Raw genomic sequence first — 21,238 nt, forward strand, 5'->3', positions numbered from 1 at the left:
AATTTTATGTCATATTAATGTCTTCTGAAAATCAATATATTACATAATCTGGTGCATTCTGTTTCTCTACATGTTGCTGCTTAGAAAATTTGAATAGACTGTGTTATCTTTCCCCATTTAGTCTGTACTATTTGTTACTGATCAGCCAAGGTTCACAATCCTTGAATTGCCCTATTCTAACTGCCTCTGACTAGCTCAAGCATTCAATAGCATTAACATCACCAGCTCCCCAACCATCAATCTCCTGAGGGTTGTAACTGACTATAGATATCACTGGTCCAGCCATGTGTGAGTCTGACTACTCTGTGCTGGGCACCCACCTACTGAACACCCAAAATTTCTCCTACACCTAAACTGCCCAAATCCAGAACAATCTCCACTCACCTGGATGGATAATGTTACAACAACAGTCAAGAAGCTCAACATCATCCAAGACAAGCAGCCTATTTGATTGGGCCTCCATCCACCACCTTAAATGATTACTGTCTGGCACTCCATGGATGTGGTGAATATCATTCAGAAGATGCAGTGTGCAACTTCCTTTCACAACAGAAACTCCTAAGCACACAGCCTCCTTTAGCTAGAAGGAGCAGAGGGTTCTGATAAGATATGTATGTAACTTTATGAGGTTGTGCCCCCTTAAACTGATGTCAATCACTACCGTTGAGAAAGGATCTGATGTATTATTCTCCTGAATCAGAATTCCGAATCAGAAAGGAGCAGAAATCACAGAGGTTGAATATATCTACACAACATTACAGATGTTGCTCTATCTATGCAATCTTACCTTCAAATAAAAATCCTCATAAAATTGTTTTCCCAAACTTTGTTAAATAAATTGCACATTTGTGGTAAATAAGAATGTAACAGAGGGCATCACCTCTAAGTTCCCTTCCAAACCACACATCATCCTGACTTAGACATAGATTCAGCTGAGCTCCAGTATTTGCACTGATGTAATGTGCTGTGAGTCTAGGACAAAAGGGAAACAGCCTCAAAAACACAGCCAGGTTATCCAGGGAAGAAGTTAACAAACACTTCCTTTCACTAAGGAGTGTGGAACTCTCTCCTGCAAAGATCAGTGGATGCTGATTCTATTAACCATTCTAAATCAGTGTTCTGACAAAGGGTCGTGGGACTCGAAACATTAGCTCTGTTTTCTCTCCATAGATGCTGCCAGACTTCCTGAATTTCTCCAGCAATTGCTGTTTTTGTATGATTCAAAATCAGCTATGGACAGACTTTTGTTAGACAATGGATTATGGAGCTGAGGCCAGTGGATGCGTTTAGAATACAGATCAGCCAGAATCTTGCTGGATGGTGGAACAGGATTGACTTCCACCTGCGCCAATTCCTCAAGCTGACAGCCTGCGAATCAACAGGCCAAAACTCATCCAGCACCCTCTGAAGAACAAGCTGAGATGTTGGCAATGTGACTGAATATTTTGTCTAATATTCATTCTCAGGAGGTGTATTCACTGACAATTATTGACCAGCCTAAGTTTCCCTGAGAAGGTGGTGGTGGAATGCAAGTTGGTTCACTGGTGACCAGAGCACATGTGCAGACAACTTAGTGATGCATCAGACAGTGAGTGGGGCTGGAGGGTTCCAGTGGGCAGTAAAGAAAGTGAATGACTCAACAATAGGTAGCATAGGGCACTGGGGCAGTACAGTGGCTCAGTGGTTAGCACTGCTACCTCACAGCACCAGGCACCTGGGTTCAAACCCAGCCTCAGGTGACTGTCTGTGCGGAATTTGCACCTTCTCTCTGTGGCTGTGTGGATTTCCTCAGGGTGCTCCAATTTCCTCCCAGAGTCCAAAGGTGTACAAGCTTGGCAAATTGGTCATGAGGAATTACCACAGAGTGTTCAGGGATGTTTAGATTAGATGTGTTAGCCATACTGGGTGGGATGGCCTTCAGAGGGTCAGTGTGGACCTTTTGAGCCAAATGGCCTGTTTCCACACTGTATGGCTTATGTGAATAGACCACCTCAGAAGTCAGTTAAGAGTTAACTACATTGATGTGGTTTTAGATTCAGCAGAGCTTTCAAGGGATGGTATGTTTCCAATTCTTTAAAGAATGTTAATAATTTTTTTATCAACAGGCTCGCAGTTAACAGTGCTAGCCTTTTACTTACTGAAATTTTTAAGAATCAAATTCAAACTCTCAAACACCATGGTTGGCTTGAACTCGCATTCTCCAGATTGTAATTCAACCAATCTCCTACCATATCCTTTGACATCTGCCCTCCATAACTGCTCAACTGGAGCATCACCGCCTCTCTAATTGACATCTGCTAACTTGAGAATTGTACTTAGAACATTCCTGGAACATTATGGCTCAGTCTCAAACTATCTGGCGCATTGCCCCACTGAGCCAGCAATAAAACCTTAAAGTTTCTTTTTTAATAATGGTGAGACTCTCTGCTGGGCTCTTACTGATCAGCTCTTATTATGAAGATTATTATTCTATTATTATTAGTGTGTTTTAATGTGGATTGTTAATTCAAAATTGTTTGGCTGATAATTGTTCAAATTATTATTATATTCTTGCCCACCATACATTCTTTTGACCTGGTTCCTGGAGGTGTGCTCAAAACCGCAGATTTTAGACTATCTGGAAATAATGACAGCACCATGTAAGTTGGTCGCTGTCTCTAAAAGACACCAGCTCCTTTAGCCTGAACTTTTGGGAAAAGACGAGAGAGAGAAAGAGTGGGGAATTGTGTATAAGTGAGAGAGGGTGCAGGAGAGAGTTTGATTAGCATATAATGTAAGCAAGTTTGCAAGAGACAGATTCAGAGAGTATGTGAAATCTCCAACAGTGAGAACAGGAGCAGGGATTAATGAGTAATTCCCTGACATGAGACCTCTGAAGGCAATTTATTGACCCCAATGACACCTCAGCTAAGATGAAAAACCTCAGCATTGACGGGAAATCAAACCTACAAGCCTGAGGTAATCACATTACAAACTCACCAAATCTTTCTTGGATACATTACACCTCATCCTTATGATTCCCCTGTGAAGGAGCATTATCCATGCTTTCGTCACCTCCAGCATAGCAAATTCTGTTGCCCATACCTTATGGTACTAGGCCCTGTTCACCCATCACTGCTGTACTCACTCAGCTGATTAGCTCCCAGTCTAGCATCACCAGTGGGTTTTAAATGCTCATCTTGTGTTCAGTTCCCCCTGTGGTCTCTTCCCCCAACTCTATTTCTTTAACTTTTTCTTGTTCTTGAATCCTCCAAGATCTTTGCATTTCCATAAAATCTATTCTCTTGCAACCATGCCTTCAGCATCCTGAACCTTGAACCTCCTACTCTCCCTCAAAATGAAGGTGCTTATCTTATGAGAAAAGTGAGAACAGGTTGGACCTTTTTCCATTGGAGAGTAGAACAATGAGAGGAGTTGACAATGTAGATGGGGGTGGGGATGGAGACAAAAACAAGGCACATATTCAGAATAAGTGGTCTCCCTTTAAAGATGGACTATGATGAGTAGCATTTTCTCTCATTGCTGTGTAGATTTCACTTCTTTGGAAAGCAGTGAAGGGTGGGTCATTGAAGTTATTCAAAGCTACGATATTTTTTCATGGTCAAGGGATTTGGAGAGCAAACAGGAATGTGGACCTGAGGCCACAACCAGACATGATCTTGTCCAACAGCAGAGCAGGCTCCAGTGTGGAAAGCCATATTCTTGCTTCTAAGTCTTATATTTTAGCACTATCTAAAGATGCTCCTTGACATTTTCTCTTTGGGCCAAGATCTTGGGTCCTAATCAAAGAATTATAGAATCCCTACAATGTGGAAGCAGGCCAATCGACCTATTGAGACCATACTGACCCTCCAAAGAGCATCCAATGGCTCCATGTCAAATTTGGGTCAACGGTCCTTCACTGCAAAGTGCGCTGGGAAGTCTGGCTCTGCTGGTGGCGCTACATAAATGAACTTTCCTTGTGTTATTGTTGAGCCGCTGAAGTTCTCTGTTGCCCCGAACTCGGCACAAAGTCTGCAGCTGAGACTCCGGGTGTTTAAATTTAGCAATGATCGAGCACTTCCTTTGGCTGAAGCAGCCTCCCAAAGACAGCGCCAAATGTTCAGAACTCACGGCCACATTGTACCATCTGCGGCTCCGAATATCCCTCGCTGTGCAGTCCTCACCTCCTGCTCAGTTTGGGGACTGTTCCCAGTCTCTAAGATGACTGTTCCAACACTGGCCCAGAATTTGGACCAACATCACTAACCTACATCGCGGAAAGAAAACGCAGATTGTCTAGTTCTGTACCAAGAACACAAGAAAAAGACACGCGTGTGCCTCTCCCTTCGCTCACATCCAAAGACTTTCACCGTAACTCCGAATCTCCTATAACCCGTGATTCCTCCAGCGTCCGATAATGTATCAATCTTCGTCTTAAATATAAAGTATGTAAAGTTTCCGTCGTCTCACTGTCATTAGACAGAGACAATCGCTGGTCAGTTTAACCTGAGGGTCAGGTGAAGGTAAAGGGTGAGAAAGAAAGCAAGTCTTTCGTTTTATCTCAGTCAGTGTGGGAACTGAGCGCACACTTTCGGTTTCATTTCACATTGCATGCCAGTCAACTGAGTTCATCGATTCCCAAGTCTTGGGCATGCTCAATAACTGAACAGCCACGACTCTGGGCTGGTGAATCCCAAAGATTCATTGTCCTATTTCTGCTCACCGCAGTCTAACCCCCTTTCGACAGCTTTTGTGCTCCTGAGATGCTGCTTGGCCTGCTGCGTTCATCCAGCTCCACACTTTGTTATCTCGGATTCTCCAGCATCTGCAGTTCCCATTATCTCTAAAACATCCCACCAACCCAGTTGAAAATTGGATGGCAGTGTAGAGGTTAAATTGTTGGAGTTCTCCATCAAAGGTAATCAAAGTCTGGGCATGAAAAGTCTCTGACATAAAAGCCATTTACTTTCCTAACTACTTTCTATATCTGCACATTGACCTTCTAGTGATTTTGTACAAGGACACCCAGCTTTCCAGCGTTTCTTAATTCCTACTTATTTAAAAACAAATCTTGACTACATTACAGTGTATTAGCAATTTTTAATTAACTTTTTAACAGGAGAGAGTAGGTGTCATTAGCTGGGCCAGCATTTATTGCTCGCTGCAGTCCATATAGTATGTGTGGTGTGCTGTTAGAGAGGGAATTCCAGGATTTTGGTCCAGCGACAGTGAAGGACTTTTGATTTTGTCGGAGGCTCACTGATGATGTTACCTAGAATGGTGACGAAACATCTGAAAACTAACCTTCCAGCTCAGCGAGCAAACTCACATCCAGAACCTCAACCTGAGCTACAAATCTTCTCAAAACTCGCTAACTTTTGATTATATTTATGAGTCAGGGTGGTTTGTGGCTCAGAGGGCAACTTGGTGCCTGCTCTTGTTCTTCCAGATGGTAGATGCTGTGGGTTTGGAACATGCTGTGGCAAGTCACTGCAGTTGATCCCATAGTACACACTACTGCCTCTGTCTGTCAGGGAGACGGTGGGAGCGTGATAATATTGCTCGGCCTAGCTAAGATTAATACTTTTGGGGCCACGAATTCAAATCCCACTGGAGTCATACAGCACAGAATCAGACCCTTCAGTCCAACTTGTCCATGCCAACCAGGTTTCCTAAACTGAACTAGTCCCATTTGCCCATGTTTGACCAATATCCCTCTAAACCATTGCTGTCTAAACATTGTAACTGTACCCAATTCCTCTGGCAGCTTGTTCCATATGTGCCAACATATTTTGTGTAAAAAAGTTGTCCCTCAAGTTCCTTTTCAAATCTTTTGCACTCATCTTAAACCTATGCCCTCTGGTTTTGGACTCCCCTACCCTGGGAAAAAGCCTTGACTATTCACCTTATCCATGCCCCTCATGATTTTATAAACCTCTACAAGGTCACCCCTCAGCCACTTATGCTACATGGGAAAACAGTCCCAGCCAACCAGCTCCCCCTTACGACTCAAATCCTCCAGTCCCGATAACATCCTTGAAAATCTTTTTGCGCCCTTCCTATAGCAGGATGACCAGAATTGTGTGCAGTACTCCAAATGTGGCCTTAGCAATGTCTTGTACAGCTGTAACAAGACATCCCAATTTCTGTACTCCATGCTCTGACTAGTGAACTACAGCAGCTGGAGAAATTTAAATGTGATTATATCTGGAATTGAAAGCTAATGATAGTGACCATGAAACTGTCATCGCTTGTTAAAAACCCATCTGCTTCACTAATGTCCTTTTACGACCAAAATCTGCCATCCTTATCCTGCCTGGCCCAGCAATGTGGTTAACTGCGCACTGAAATGACTGAGCAACAAGCCACTCATTTCAAGGGCACTGAAAGGAAGGGAAACAAATGTTGGCCTTGCCAGTGATGAACCCACTCAACATTCAATGCAAGAGTAACCACATGGTAGGGGGTTGGTTGCTCAGTTGGCTGGACAGCTGGATTGTAATACAATATGATGCCAACAGCATGGATTCAACTGTCACACAGGCTGAGGTTACCATGAAGAATTCTCCTTCTCCACTACTCCCCTCCCCTGCAGCATAGTAACTCTCAGGTTAAGCCACAACCAGTTGTCTCTCAAGAGAGAACAGCCCTGTGGTCTGAAAGTAAGACAATTAGCAGTAATTTCATGGTTGCCATTAGGATAGCTTTTTAATTCCAAATTTCCTTTAATGAATCCAAATTTTACCATCTTCTCATTAGTCCCTACAACATCAACCTGGAGCTCTGGGTTACTAGTCCAGTGACATTACCACTGCAATACCCTTCCTATAACTTCCTCTGACTTAGAAATATATTGCTGTTCCTTCAGTGACACTGGGTCAAATTCCTCGAACTCCCTTCCTAACAACACTGTGGATCTACCCACACCAAATGTACTGCAGAGATTCAAGAAGGCAGCTCACCACCACCTTCTCAAGACATTTAGGGATGGACAATGAATGTTGCTCCAGCCAGTGATGCACACATTCCCAAAGTTAAAAAAACAAGATGCTGGTCAGATATTTGCATTTTTTAACAGTGATGTTCTTTGAAGGATAATTATTAACTCATGGTTCTTGAGGGGAGATCACTTTCCTCTCTGTTTTCACATAGTGCCACAGAATCTTTTACATAAACTCAGTTTAGTATTTCATTTGACAGATAGCCCCTCAATCTGCACACCATTCCTTCAGAACTATCCTGGAATGTCAGCCTTGAATATATGAGCAGATCTCTGAAGTGGGGCTTGAGCCTAACACTACCTCTGAGAGGAGAAAGCTGCACCAACTACTGGAGCTAATCTCCATTCCTTTTTTTTTGCTTTTCTACATGTCAAAAATGACTCAGGAGAAGCAAAGAGGCCAATTAGCCCCTGAAGAATTCTGCCTTCAATAAAACCATACCTGATTGGATTGTGCCCTAGACTCTATTTTCCTATCTGACCTCCAGTAGCTATTGACTTCCTTGTTAGTCCAGAGTACATCCTGTCATGCTTTGTCATGTTTCAATAAGATCACCCCTAATTCTTCGGTCCAACCTTTCCTTATGAGCTAAACCCTTCATCTCAGGCAGTCAAGTGATTCTTCTCTGAACAATTTCTAATCCACTTATCTCCGTTCTGAAATAAGGAAACTAAAAACTGAACACAGTATTCTAGATGTGGTCTCAACAATGCCCTGTCAACAGTGCTATTCTTATATCCCATTCCCTTGTAAAAAATGATAACATTCCATTTGTCATTCACAGTTTTCATCACCTGACTATTAATAACTATCTATCCAGCTTTTGGGTCCTAAAGTGTGAAGCTCCCCAGTGACTATCTTCCTATCTCTCTTTCATTCTCAAAGACAGCCCTTAAAACCTACCTCTTTGACCCAGCTTTTAACTACTGGTCCTAATATCTCTGTACATGGCCCAATGTCTTAACTGTTTGATAAAATCTCCTGTGAACTGTGTCATCTGACTAAGTTAAAGGAGCTATATCAATGACACTGTGAAAAACAACGTACGGTGGCAACCAAACACTGAATGTTTTTGTACAACTGTAGCAAATGAAGAAATGAAATATTTTGCAAATACCAAAGAACTGTGGGTGCTGGAAATCAGAAACAAAATCAGAAATTTCTGGAAAAATCTCAGCATTTGTGGAGAGAAAGCAGAGTTAACATTTTGAGTCCAGTGATTTCTAATTCTGTGAAAGATTTCGCAGAAGCTGGGGACAGTCTGCACTGAATAATTCTTGTGTTTGAGATCCATTCTTGTGGCTGAAACAGAGGTAGCTTGCATCTCCAGTAAAGCATTGTGAGATTTGTCACGCACTGTGTTGACATGCAATTTTGTCTTTGGTAGGCCTGGTCAGGAAGGGACTGCGTCAGACCTTGAGATCATCTCACAGCAGGTGGAAGACGAGAGCCAGTGCATCGCCCCTGTGCAACTTGTCAGCTTCGCCTATCGTGACCTGCCCCTTGCTGCACTTGACCTCTCACTGGCGGGGTCACAGCTACTTTCCAACATGGATGATGATGATCAAAGAGAGAGGTGAGTGGGCCATCAGAAATTACGCTCCTGTTTTTATCTTTTGGAAAAGAAAGGTCTTTAATTTTATGTCCTTCTACTGATCTCAGTGCTTATACTCACAGCAGTTTAGTAGAACAGAACTTGAGAATTGCTGATAGAAAGAGAAATGCTGTTTTCATCAGGACAGATGCAAGAATGCCAAACTTCAAAGGGAGGATCAATTTAGAATACATGAGATAAGGGTGATGATTATTACTGGTTACTAATCCAACACTGTGCGACCACCTCTGGGCACAGCTTGCATGGTTCAACCGTGCCTCCAGCTGAGGCTACCCTAAAGATCCCACCTTCTCAGCCTTGCTGCCCACTTGAGATGTGAGCCCAGTCCATCACACAAGCCAACCTTCCATCCAACCACACTTCTCACTGCCTTGGGAAGGTAACCAACATAATCAAATATCCCTTCCAAACCAATTAAAATCTCTTCTGCCCGGCAGAAGATGCAAAAGCTTAAGCACATGTGCCAACAGATTCAAGAACAGCTTCTTCCCCGTTAATATCAGATTTCTGAACGGATCTCGCAAATCTTAAATTGAAAGGTTGACCTCGCTCGTTGTGCATCTCCTCTGCAGCTGTAATATTGTATTCCTCACTCTGCTCTATTACCCTAATGCACTTTGTATGGTATAATCTGCCTGTACTGCATGCAAAACTAAACTTATCACTGTATCTAGGTGCATGTGACAATGATAAGTCAAATCAAATAAAATAAAAACCAGTACCAGTCATCACTCTCTCTCTCTTTCTCTCTCTAATGGGAGAGTTGCCCTGCAGCCTGGTAAGACTATGATGACTTTACCTTGTCATTATTGCACAGTAAAAGATGTTTCAAGGGTGGTGTAGCCCTGGTCCTAATTCTCATGTCCTTATAATCTCTGGCACCACCTTCATTGAGGCTAAATAGCTGAGAAGACATACCTGGCTTCTGCTGATTGAAATTAAAGAGGATAACTTTATTTTCCAAACTACAGGCAGTAATCCAGCTATTATTCTGAGACAAGTTGTGATTTGATTAATTGCAATTTAAATTGTTGTTGCACTATTACATCAGTGATTAATATTTAACAAGGAGCTATGTATATTGACAATCAATTTTTCCATCAACAGCAAAGTTTCCTTCATTCTGCTAGTTACTCAGCATTGCCTGGAATTGATTAATTTGAAATAACTTTGCCCCAGAAATGATTGAAATCATATCAATTTTGATTGCTGTGGATGTTGGATGTGAGCACAATAATTGATTGCAGCTCATGTTTTTATCAAAGATGTCAAAGCAGGTGAAACCTTTTGGGAAAATGCCCCAAGTGGACAGATCAAAAGGAAAGTATTTTGCATTAATATAGCGCCCACCACCTCCTCAGGCTCCATCAATGCTCCTCACAGCTAATTGATTTGATACTGATGTTGAAGTTTGGTGCTGTTATAATGTGGGCAAGTGAGGCAGTCGTACAGTAATAGTCACAGTGTCATACAACAAGGAAACAGACACTTTGATCCTACCAGTCCATGCCGACTATAATCCCAAACTAAACAAGTCCCACCTGTCTGTACTTGGCCCATATCCCTCCAAACACTTCTTATCCATGTACTTGTCCAAATATCTTTTAAACATTGTAACTGTACCCATATCCACCACTCTCTGTAGAAGTTCATTCCACAGTTATTTTGTTGCTCAGCAAGCTTCCAGAAGCAGTGATGAGACAGATGACCTGATTGTCTACTTAAGTGAAGTACATGCTAGGAAATGCTAGGAAATATTCAACAAATTAGGAAGCAGTTGTGTGAGGGAATAATATCAAATTGAAAATTTCAGGTCAATGACCCTTCATCAGAAGAAGGACATATCAAAGATGAGCAACATTTAAGAAAACATTCAGTGGCCAGAGAGAGAGGAAAAGAACAAAAATATAAAGGTCTGTGTTTGGATGGAGAACAGCAGAGGTTGATTGCTAACAGGGACAAGGATGTACGACAAAAAAGGAGGTGACAATGAGAAAGAAACAAAAAAGGTGGGAATGTTTACAACAGAATGCCAAAGGTTATTTTGATTAAAGACTGGAGACTGGATATAACTCAAAGTAAAAGCAAAGTACTGTGGATTCTGGAGGTCTGAAAAACAAACAGAAAGGTTTTACTGGCTAAGTAATGGTCTGGTAGCATTGTTGCTAGACTTAATAATCTAGAAACACAGATAATGTTCTGCTGATCTGGGTTCATAGTCCAGAATTTGAATTCAATAAACATTTGGAATTCTAAGTCTAATGGTGACCATGAAATCATTATCAATTTTTTTTATTCATTCATGGGATGAAGGCAACATAGGCATTTATTGTCTATCCCTTATTGTCCAGAGGACAGTTAAGAATCAACCACATTGCTGTGGGTCTGGAGTCACATGTAGGCCAGGCCAGGTAAGGATTGCAGTTTCCTTCCCTAAAGAACACTAGTGATTCAGATGGGTTTTTACAAAAATTGTCGGTAAAATCCTAACTGGTTCACTAATGCCTTTAAGAAAGGATAAACTGCCGTCTTTACCTGACCTACATGTGACTTCAGACCCACAGCAATGTGACTGACTCTTAACTGCTCTCTGAAATGGCCAGGCAAGCCACTGAGTTGTATCAAAGACTGCAAAGTCTCAACACAGGAATGGATCACTTGATGTCAAATAGTCAATGGAAACAACAATGGTAAATGCACCCCTGTCAATGATGTAAAGCCCACCTTATGGGGGTCTAGTGCCAAAATTGGGAGAGCTGTCTCACAGACTAGTCAAGTAACAATGTGACATAGTTATACTCACATTTGACATTTTGTCCAGATGAGAGTAAGCTGAAAAGCATCAACAACTCATCTCCCTTTTCAGCCGTATTTTGCACTCACAAATGGTTGTATATATGTATGAAAACCAAGAATACAAAGTGTGCAGCTGGATGAACACAGCAGGCCAAGCAGCATTTTAGAAGCACAAAAGCTGGCATTTTGGGTCTAGACTGATGAAGGGTCTAGGCCCGAAATGCCAGCTTTTGTGCTCCTAAGATGCTGCTTGGCCTGCTGTATTCATCCAGCTCCACACTTTGTTATCTCGGATTTTCCAGCATCTGCAGCTCCCATTACCTCTGTATGAAAACCAATGTTGGTTTATTGAACATAGCATACTCCTGCTAATATGTACTACATGGTTAATATGGTATATACAATACAGTCCCATGTGTCCATGCAACAATACAAAATGAAACAAAAACAGGAATTGTTGGAAAATTTCAGCAGGGCTAGCAGCATCCATGGAGAGAAAGCAGATTTAACATTTCAGTTTCAGTGACCATTCTTCAGAAGAATACAAAATAGATATGTATACAAAATGAATGCTTGGGAAGGACTTTAATCTCCACTCCATCTCATAGGACAATCACCATCATCATGTTGAAATAATCCAGAGAAGACTTACAAGAGTGTTACTAGGGTTGGAGGGTTTGAGTTATCAGGAGAGGTTGAATGGGCTTGGGCTATTTTCTCTGGACTGTCAGGGCTGCGGGGTGACCTTGTAGAGGCTTTTAAAATCACAAGGGGCATGGATAGGAAAAAGTCTTTTTCCCAGAATAGGGGCAACTAAATCAAGGGGGCATTGGTTAAGATGGCGGTGGTAAGATATAAAAGGGATCTAATGGACAACTTTTACACAAAGAGTGGGGTGCTTATATGGAATGAGCTGCCAGAGCAAGTGGTGGAGGCTGGTAGAATTAGAACATTTAAAAGGCATCTGGATGGGTACATGAATAGGAAGCGTTTAGAAGGATATGGGCCAAATGCTGGTAAATGGGACTAGGTTAATTTAGGATATCTGGGTGGCATGGACGAATTGGTCTTAAGGATCTGTTTCCATGCTGTACATCTCCATGACACTATGTTTCTTATATGCAACTCTAACAGTGTGTATTTTACAATGTTAGTGACCTGCTGTGTCTGTGTTTCTCAATGTATAAAGCTTCAATATGTTGATGTGTGTATTGTCAGAGGGTATGAATATTTATGATCTTTAGACAATAATTGACTTCTCCTTGCCGGTTTGCAATGGGAAAAATAATAAGTCCCTGCCTCAGGCTTACATTGTGGCTGTACGCCTGATTTCAGCTCACTCTTGAACACTGACAAGCTGACTCCATAAAAATCAATGTGCCTGCTTTTCTGCCTTATTGTTACATACTGAACAGACCAGACTTACAGAGAAAAGCGAAGATTATTATCTTCACTCATAATAGAAGAGGCCTTACTCAAAACAAATAGCATGGATGGGAGTGGAAAAGACATGAGGGTGGGAAGTTTAAAGACAGAGAGCATCTTGCGAGTGCTGACTAGATGCACAGACACACACACGCACAGAATACAAAACTCCTTTTCTGTGTATTGTGTCTCTGGGGACTAGAGAGGAAGCAGGCAACAGTTCCTGCTTATTTAATTAGTGTGCAGTGTAACTTATCTTGAAGGAGCACCCAGGAGAGACCTACAGGGCATCTTTATATCTAACAGATCACGCACTCCCGTCTACTGCAGGGAATGCTTAGAATTGCAGTAGGAGCTGAGGCACCTCAGCTTAATTCACTTCTTTCAGGATTTGAATTAATAGCTTGAAAATTGTGATGGTGTTTTGCTCAGGCAGTTTTTAATTTTCTCTGCCAGTCCAAGGCTGCAGATTTAATGATCCCAGGCATCTTCCATATTGGATAAATGGTGGCTTATTTTAATCCTCCTCATTTCTCCCATTTTCCCTGTTTTTTCTAGAGCACCCAATAAGTATTGGTGTAAGAGATAACAAGGTGTAGAGCTGGATGAACACAGCAAGCCTAGCAGCATCAGAGGAGCAGGAAAGCCGGCATTTCAGGCCTAGACCCTTCTTCAGTCTGATGTGTGCAGTGTATACAATTCTCTCAATGCGTTGAACATAGCGTAGTCACAAATGAAACATCATCAGTAGGTTAAGTGTACCACAATCAGTACATCCTAGATGCATCTCTGACACAGTATCATTAAAGGAGATGGTCTGTTCACAATCAGGATCTTGCAGGATCTTGCTGTGCACTGAAATGGCTACTGCATTTTCTTGGATGAGCAAGGCCACCCCATGATGTTGCAACTGTAGTGGCTGAAATAAGTCTTGCCAGGTGGATCTCATTGAGTATGAGATCACTAATTGGGGTTGTTAACCTAGGCCAATCAGGGAGCCCTGGCTGACAGATATGAATAGGAGTCTTGGTGATTCTCCCCTCTCATTGGACTGGCTCTGAGTTAGCTGTTCAGAGTCCATGCACTGTCCACATGTAAAAAAAGTGTGACTTGGTGACAGGATAAAGTTATTTCACAACAGCTCCTGTGCTTTCCCAACTTCCCATGACATGGAACCACTGACCATGGTGGATTTTGATTTCATCTTCCAGACCAGTCAAGTTCTCCTCTTCTCTATCTATCCAGCGCACCCCCCTCCCTACTCAATACCTCATGTTCACTCTGGGGTTGTCAAATGGGGTCCGCACACGCGACATTGGCCTTCTCACTGTGAAATCTTGACTGATTGTGCTACAGACAAACACCTTGAGGAACCTTACAGGTTGGAAGGATAATACAAGTGCAAGTCTCATTGCTGGTGAATAATGCCTCTAGCACTTAACTGAGCTGAAGCAATGCTCTAGATGGACCTCATGGGGTCTGGGTTCACTGGTTAATGATGGTGAGGATGGTACAAAGAATCTACAAAGGATATAGACAGATTAAGTGAGTAGGCAAAACCTAGCAGATGGAATTTAATGTGAAGAAATGTGGTGGCACGGCCCTCAGCATTGCCAGGGACCCAGGTTCAATTCCACGCTCGGGTGCTGTCGGTATGGAGTTTGCACATTCTCCCCCTGTCTGTGCGCGTTTCCTCTTACAGTACAAAGATATGCAAGGTAGGTGGATTGGCTGTGCTAAATTGCCCCTTAGTGTCCAGGGATGTGCATGTTCAGGTGGATTGACTATGCTAAATTGCCCCTTAGTGTCCAGGGATGTGCAGGCTAATGGGTTAGCCATAGGGAAATGCAGGGATAGGTAGGGTGGGTGGACCTGAGTGGGATGCTCTTCAGAGGGCAAATGTGGACTGGATGGGCCGAATGGCCTGCTTCCCCACCATAGGGATTTTATGGTATGAGGTAATACACTTTGGCAGAAAGAATACAAGATCTGAATGTCATTTAACACAGAAAGCCACTGGGGTGAGGGATTTTGGTCTCATTGTGCATGAAAAAAAGCTAGTATCCAAGTTCAGCAGGTAGTAAGGAAGGCAAATGTACTGCTTCTTGCCTTCCCTTCAAAGGGCATAGAGTATAAAAGTAAGTAGACATTGCTAAGACTACAGATTGCACAAGTTAGACCACACCTAGAATGCTGTCAACGGTTTTCGTCCCTTTACCTAAGAAGAGATATTGCATTGGAAGCAGCCAAGAGAAAGATCTCTAGATCGATTCCAGGTATGGAGGGATGTTCTAATGAGGAGAGGTTCAGTGTGTTGAGCTTGTACACATTGGAGTTTAGAATGAGAAGTGACCTTATTGAAATATATAAGACTTTTAGGGGTTTTGGTAAGGGAGGTGTGAGGAGGCTCTTTCCCCTAGTGGGAGAGTCATAATCTCAGAGTAAGGGGATGTCCAGACATGACGAAGATGAGGAAGAATTTCTCCTCTCCAAAGGGAGTGAATCTATGAAGTTTTTTACTGCAGAAAGCTGTCAAAGCTTGGTTGCTAAGTACTTTCAAGGCTGAGGTAGACAGATCTTTGATCAGTAAGAGAATCTAGCATTATAGGGAAAAGGCAAGAATGTTGAGTTGAGGATTTATCTGATCAGCCATGAATTAATTGGATGGCAGAACAGATGTGATGTGCTGAATGATCTACTTCTGCTCCTACATCTTATGGTCTTATAGTGTTGATTGCATGTGAAGATCATCCCACTACTGCTTCACGGCATCAGGCACCCGGGTTCAATTCAGTGTGGAGTTTGCACATTCTCCCTATGTCTGCATGGGTCTCCTCCCGGTGCTCCGGTCTCCTACCATTGTCCAAAGATGTGCACGTTAGATGGAGACCGTACTGAATTTCCCATAGTGCCCAGGGATGCATAGGCTAGATGGATTGGCCACGGGAAATGTAGGGATAAAGTGGGTCTGGGTGGGATGCCCTTTGGAGTGGATTCGTTGGGCTGAATGGCCTGCTTCCACGCTGTAAGGATTCTATGATGATGAAATGCAACTTTGAAACAACTAATCATGCACTTACCCCAAATGTCAGATGTAGCCCATGTGTCACAACCTCCCACAGCTCATTTAAACTACATGGCCCCTCACTCCTCGGCCACCTTGCTGCATAAGTGAGTTTTGACTGGAACACCACCCTCTGTAAATGCTGTAGAGTTATAATTATGAATGCTTTACACTCTGTGCTAATTGCTGCATGTGTTTGAAAGAGCCGTTAGCTAATTAAATTGCAGAAAATCTAATCTGTTGTGCCTTTCAAATATTTTCTTTTTGCTTGATAATTAATGGAATGGCAACTGCAGCATCAGATCTAAATAGCGATATGAAGCATTCATTAGCTGAACAACCTGCTCTTTCATTTGTTCTTATCAGTTGGTTGAAGCCCCCTCTGCTCATGCCTTTCATGTTACTCTAGAAGGCCCTTATCATTGTCTCACTGATGGGTTTCTGACTTGGCAGGTCATGAATAAAAATGTCCCAGCCCAGCCTAATCCTGCCCTCGTCACTGGTTTGCAGTGAGCTGAGGCAACTCTGATCGATTTAGCCTCTCTCTAATCCAACCCACAGGGCTCAAATCAGCTGACACAACACACCCTTCACTATATAATAAAATGTGAGGCTGGATGAACACAGCAGGCCAAGCAGCATCTCAGGAGCACAAAAGCTGACGTTTCGGGCCTAGACCCTTCATCAGAGAGGGGGATGGGGGGAGGGAACTGGAATAAATAGGGAGAGAGGGGAGGCGGACCGAAGATAGAGAGCAAAGAAGATAGGTGGAGAGGGTGTAGGTGGGGAGGTAGGGAGGGGATAGGTCAGTCCAGGGAAGACGGACAGGTCAAGGAGGTGGGATGAGGTTAGTAGGTAGCTGGGGGTGCGGCTGGGGGTGGGAGGAAGGGATGGGTGAGAGGAAGAACCGGTTAGGGAGGCAGAGACAGGTTGGACTGGTTTTGGGATGCAGTGGGTGGGGGGGAAGAGCTGGGCTGGTTGTGTGGTGCAGTGGGGGGAGGGGATGAACTGGGCTGGTTTAGGGATGCAGTGGGGGAAGGGGAGATTTTGAAACTGGTGAAGTCCACATTGATACCATATGGCTGCAGGGTTCCCAGGCGGAATATGAGTTGCTGTTCCTGCAACCTTCGGGTGGCATCATTGTGGCAGTGCAGGAGGCCCATGATGGACATGTCATCAAGAGAATGGGAGGGGGAGTGGAAAAGGTTTGCGACTGGGAGGTGCAGTTGTTTGTTGCGAACTGAGCGGAGGTGTTCTGCAAAGCGGTCCCCAAGCCTCCGCTTGGTTTCCCCAATGTAGAGGAAGCCGCACCGGGTACAGTGGATGCAGTATACCACATTGGCAGATGTGCAGGTGAACCTCTGCTTAATGTGGAATGTCATCTTGGGGCCTGGGATGGGGGTGAGGGAGGAGGTGTGGGGACAAGTGTAGCATTTCCTGCGGTTGCAGGGGAAGGTGCCGGGTGTGGTGGGGTTGGAGGGCAGTGTGGAGCGAACAAGGGAGTCACGAAGAGAGTGGTCTCTCCGGAAAGCAGACAGGGGTGGGGATGGAAAAATGTCTTGGGTGGTGGGGTCGGATTGTAAATGGCGGAAGTGTCGGAGGATAATGCGTTGTATCCGGAGGTTGGTAGGGTGGTGTAGGCCTGCTGTGTTCATCCAGCCTCACATTTTATTATCTTGGAATCTCCAGCATCTGCAGTTCCCATTATCTCTGACACCCTTCACTATGGTGCCTCAGAGGTTAGCTCTGCCACCTCACAGCACCAGGAAATCAGTTTCGATCCCAACTTCGAGTGTCTGTCTGTTTGGAATCTGCATGTCCTCCCCATGTCTACACGGATTTCCTCAGGGTGCTTCCATTTTCAGTCATAGCCCAAAATGTGCAGGATCAGTGGGTTAGCCATTGGAATTGCAGGGTTACAAGGATGCAGTGGACCTCGGAGGGATGGTCTTAGGAGGGTCAGTTTGAGCTTGACGGGCAAAATGGCCTGCTTCCACACTGTAAGGATTCAATGAATATCCGTGGCATTATGAAGACCAACCATGTGTAGGACTTTGGTTCGACCACATGTGGAATACTGCATACAGTTCTGGCCTCCACATTACCAAAAGGATGTGGATGCTTTGGAGATGGTGCAGAGGAGGTTCACCAGGATGTTGCCTGGTATGGAGGGCGCTACCTTTGAAGAGAGGTTGAGTAGATTAGAATTATTTACATTAGAAAGATGGAGGTTGAGGGGTGACCTGATTGAGGTCTACAAAATCATGTGAGGTGTAGACAGGGTGGATAGCATGAAGCTTTTTCCCAGACTGGGCGACTCAATTACTAGGGGTCATGATCTCAAGGTGAGAGGGGAAAAGTTTAAGGGAGTTATGCGTGGAAAGTTCTTTACGCAGAGGGTGGTGGGTGCCTGGAACGCGTTGCCAGCGAAGGTGGTAGAGGTGGACAAAATAGCTTCATTTTAGATGTATCTAGACAGATACATGAATGGGCAGGGTGCAGAGGAATACAGATCCTTGGAAAACAGGCGACAGGTTTAGATAGAGGATCTGGATCAGCGCAGGCTTGGAGGGCCGAAGGGCCTAATCCTGTGCTGTAATTTTCTTTGTTCTTTGTTCTTATTTCTACCTCAGTAACATGGCCGAACTCTATCCAGCCCTGAGTCTTCTGATAACAAAACTCTCATCTGTGCCTATCCTACCTCCAGACTTGACTATTGCAACATTCTCCGAATCAGCCTCTCATCTTCCACTCCTACATGAGCTGATCTGCACTCTGCTACCCATATTCACACACAACAGATCACATTCATCTTTCACCTTCACTGAGCAAATGTGAAGTGGGTTGGACTCCTACAAGGCAAATGAGCTGCAGGACTTGTGACACATTGACTGTCTTGGATAAGTTAGTCTGCACTGCCTCCTCATGAAGCAGTCTTTACAATTCTCAGTGATAATGGGAACTGCAGATGCTAGAGAATCCAAAATAAAAAAGTGTGGAGCTGGGTGAACACAGCAGGCCAAGCAGCATCTCAGGAGCACAAAAGCTGACGTTTCGGGCCTAGACCCTTCATCAGAAAGGGATTTTACAATTCTCAACCTTGTTTCTTGATCCTTCCATGGCATCACTCTCTCCCTATCTCTGGAACCTCCTCTAGTTTCACTTCTCATGATATCAAAACTTCCCCCAGTTCTGGCCTGTAGCATACCTCCATTCCCTTCACATTACCACTGATGACTGCAATTTTAGTTGCCTGGCCCTAATGTCTGGAATTCCATCTTTAAAACCTTCCTCCTGTCAGAGTTAGAAATGCAGATAATGTCCTACCTTTGAGCCAGAAGACCTGGCTTCAAATCCCACCTGTTCCATGCGTCATAATATGTTGCAACAGGTTAATTAAAAATATCTATATCCAACAACTTACCCAGCAGAACATCCAAACTTCTGTTGTTAAATAAGAAACACAATGGCAGTGTCCCTATCTCTGGCACATGGACCTGTATTTGAGTCCCACCTACTCCAGATACGTGCCTAAATAGTGTTCAACTTTTAAAGTCCCATGGTTTGGCTCAGTGTAAAACTTTGCTGATAGTCATCCCGTTTAGTATCTTGTGATGTTTCACAATGTTAAATGTTCGAACTAAACTATTGTTAATCAGGGCTAGCTAGTATGGATTACTAATCCATTGAAGGAGTTTCTGTATCAGTTAAACTCTACCTTTTGCACTGTTGAATTAAGTCCTTCAAATACTCCTCCGAAGGATGGATTATATCACAGAAAGTATTTGATTATCAACGTCATTCCTGTCCCATTCTTTGAAATCTATCCAACTCATTTAGAAAGAGTTAAATTGTCTCCGACTCCACTGTTTTGACTGCATGTCAAATCCATATATAAATTCCTACACTTGAGGTGAGCTAATTTTAAACTTACACCGTTCATTTCATTGCGTGGGTGAGATGCCTTGCAACTGCAACATCTGGATCTCTCAACAAGTTAAAGCCTTCAATCGTGACTGCTCAAAAGTTCAGCAGAAGCAAGTTCTGTTTTCATCACAACTTAAAGCCCCAGATCCACTTGCACCTATCTTCACCACAACCTCCCTAATGTCCAGGTGACTTGCAAGTCCCTTCAAGTCAGCAGTGCCCTATTGTTAGGCATGTAAGCTTGTGAATTAAACTTTGGTTTGGATGATTGGCAAAGCTGTTTGTTCGAGTCTCGGCATTACTTTGGGTCCGCTATGTGGATGACATTTGTCATCACTAAACAAAACAAATTAGAGGAAACCTTCAAGACCATCAATAATACCCTTTACTGGCATAACATTCACAAAAGAGGAGGAAAACAACAACAAACTGCCATTCCTAGATGTCACAGTAGAGCGAACAGTCAATGGGGAACTTCAAACCAGCGTGTACAAGAAAACAACACATACGGACCAAATACTGAACTACAGGAGCAACCATCCCAACACCCACAAACGAAGCTACATTAGAACATTATTCCAACGAGCCACCACACACTGCAGCACAGAGGAACTACGCAGAGCAGAGGAAAATCACCTATACAGCGTATTCAAAAAGAATGGGTACCCTATGAACACAGTCCGCCGATTTCTCAGCAACAAACCCAAACAAACAGACAAAACGGGCTCAGAAACCATAACCACTCTCCCCTACATCAAAGACATTTCCGAAATGCCTGCCAGACTACTCGGACATCTTGGCATCAGGGTAGCCCACAAACCCACCAACACACTAAAACAGCAGCTAATGAACTTAAAAGACCCTATACAGACAACAAATAAAACAAACGTCATCTACAAAATACCTTGCAAGAACTGTGACAAACACTACATTGGACAAACTGGCAGAAAGCTAGCCACCAGGATACATGAACATCAACCAGCCACAAAACGACATGACCCACTATCACTCGTATCCTTACATACAGATGAAGAAGGACACCCTTTGATTGGGACAACACATCCATCCTAGGACAAGCCAAACAGAGACACGCACGAGAATTCCTAGAGGCATGGCATTCCAACAGGAACTCCATCAACAAACACATTCATTTGGAGCCCATCTACCACCCTCTGAGAAAAAGAACAGGAAATGACATCACCAATGCAGGAAATGACATCAACACAGGAAATGACATCACTAACCCAAGGAAACCTAAACGCATAAATAGAAAGCGGGACATAACACCAGCGCTTCCCCAGAGGCTCACTGATGATGTTACCTAGAATGGTGATGAAACGTCTGAAAACGAACCTTCCAGCTCAGCGAGCAAACTTTCATCCAGATTCTGGACAACTGCTACACAATCATGAAAGACACCTACATTCC

The 21,238-nt window shown here is 43.5% G+C and overlaps 1 protein-coding gene across 5 annotated transcripts in view; it reads left to right on the forward strand.

Annotated features, from left to right (window-relative positions):
* tmem266 (transmembrane protein 266) overlaps positions 1–21,238 on the forward strand; it is a 152,514-nt gene that overhangs the window by 73,644 nt on the left and 57,632 nt on the right. For 4 of the 5 annotated variants that reach the window (XM_048520483.2, XM_048520482.2, XM_048520484.2 and 1 more), the window contains one exon: positions 8,371–8,559. In XM_048520483.2, coding sequence (XP_048376440.2) covers positions 8,371–8,559 — 189 coding nt within the window. Of the gene's footprint in view, positions 1–8,370; positions 8,560–10,543; positions 10,608–21,238 lie in introns of those variants that run through there. The other variant, XM_048520485.2, reaches the window with a different exon arrangement.

Source organism: Stegostoma tigrinum, chromosome 36, assembly GCF_030684315.1.
Source record: "Stegostoma tigrinum isolate sSteTig4 chromosome 36, sSteTig4.hap1, whole genome shotgun sequence".
Lineage (NCBI taxonomy): Eukaryota > Metazoa > Chordata > Chondrichthyes > Orectolobiformes > Stegostomatidae > Stegostoma > Stegostoma tigrinum.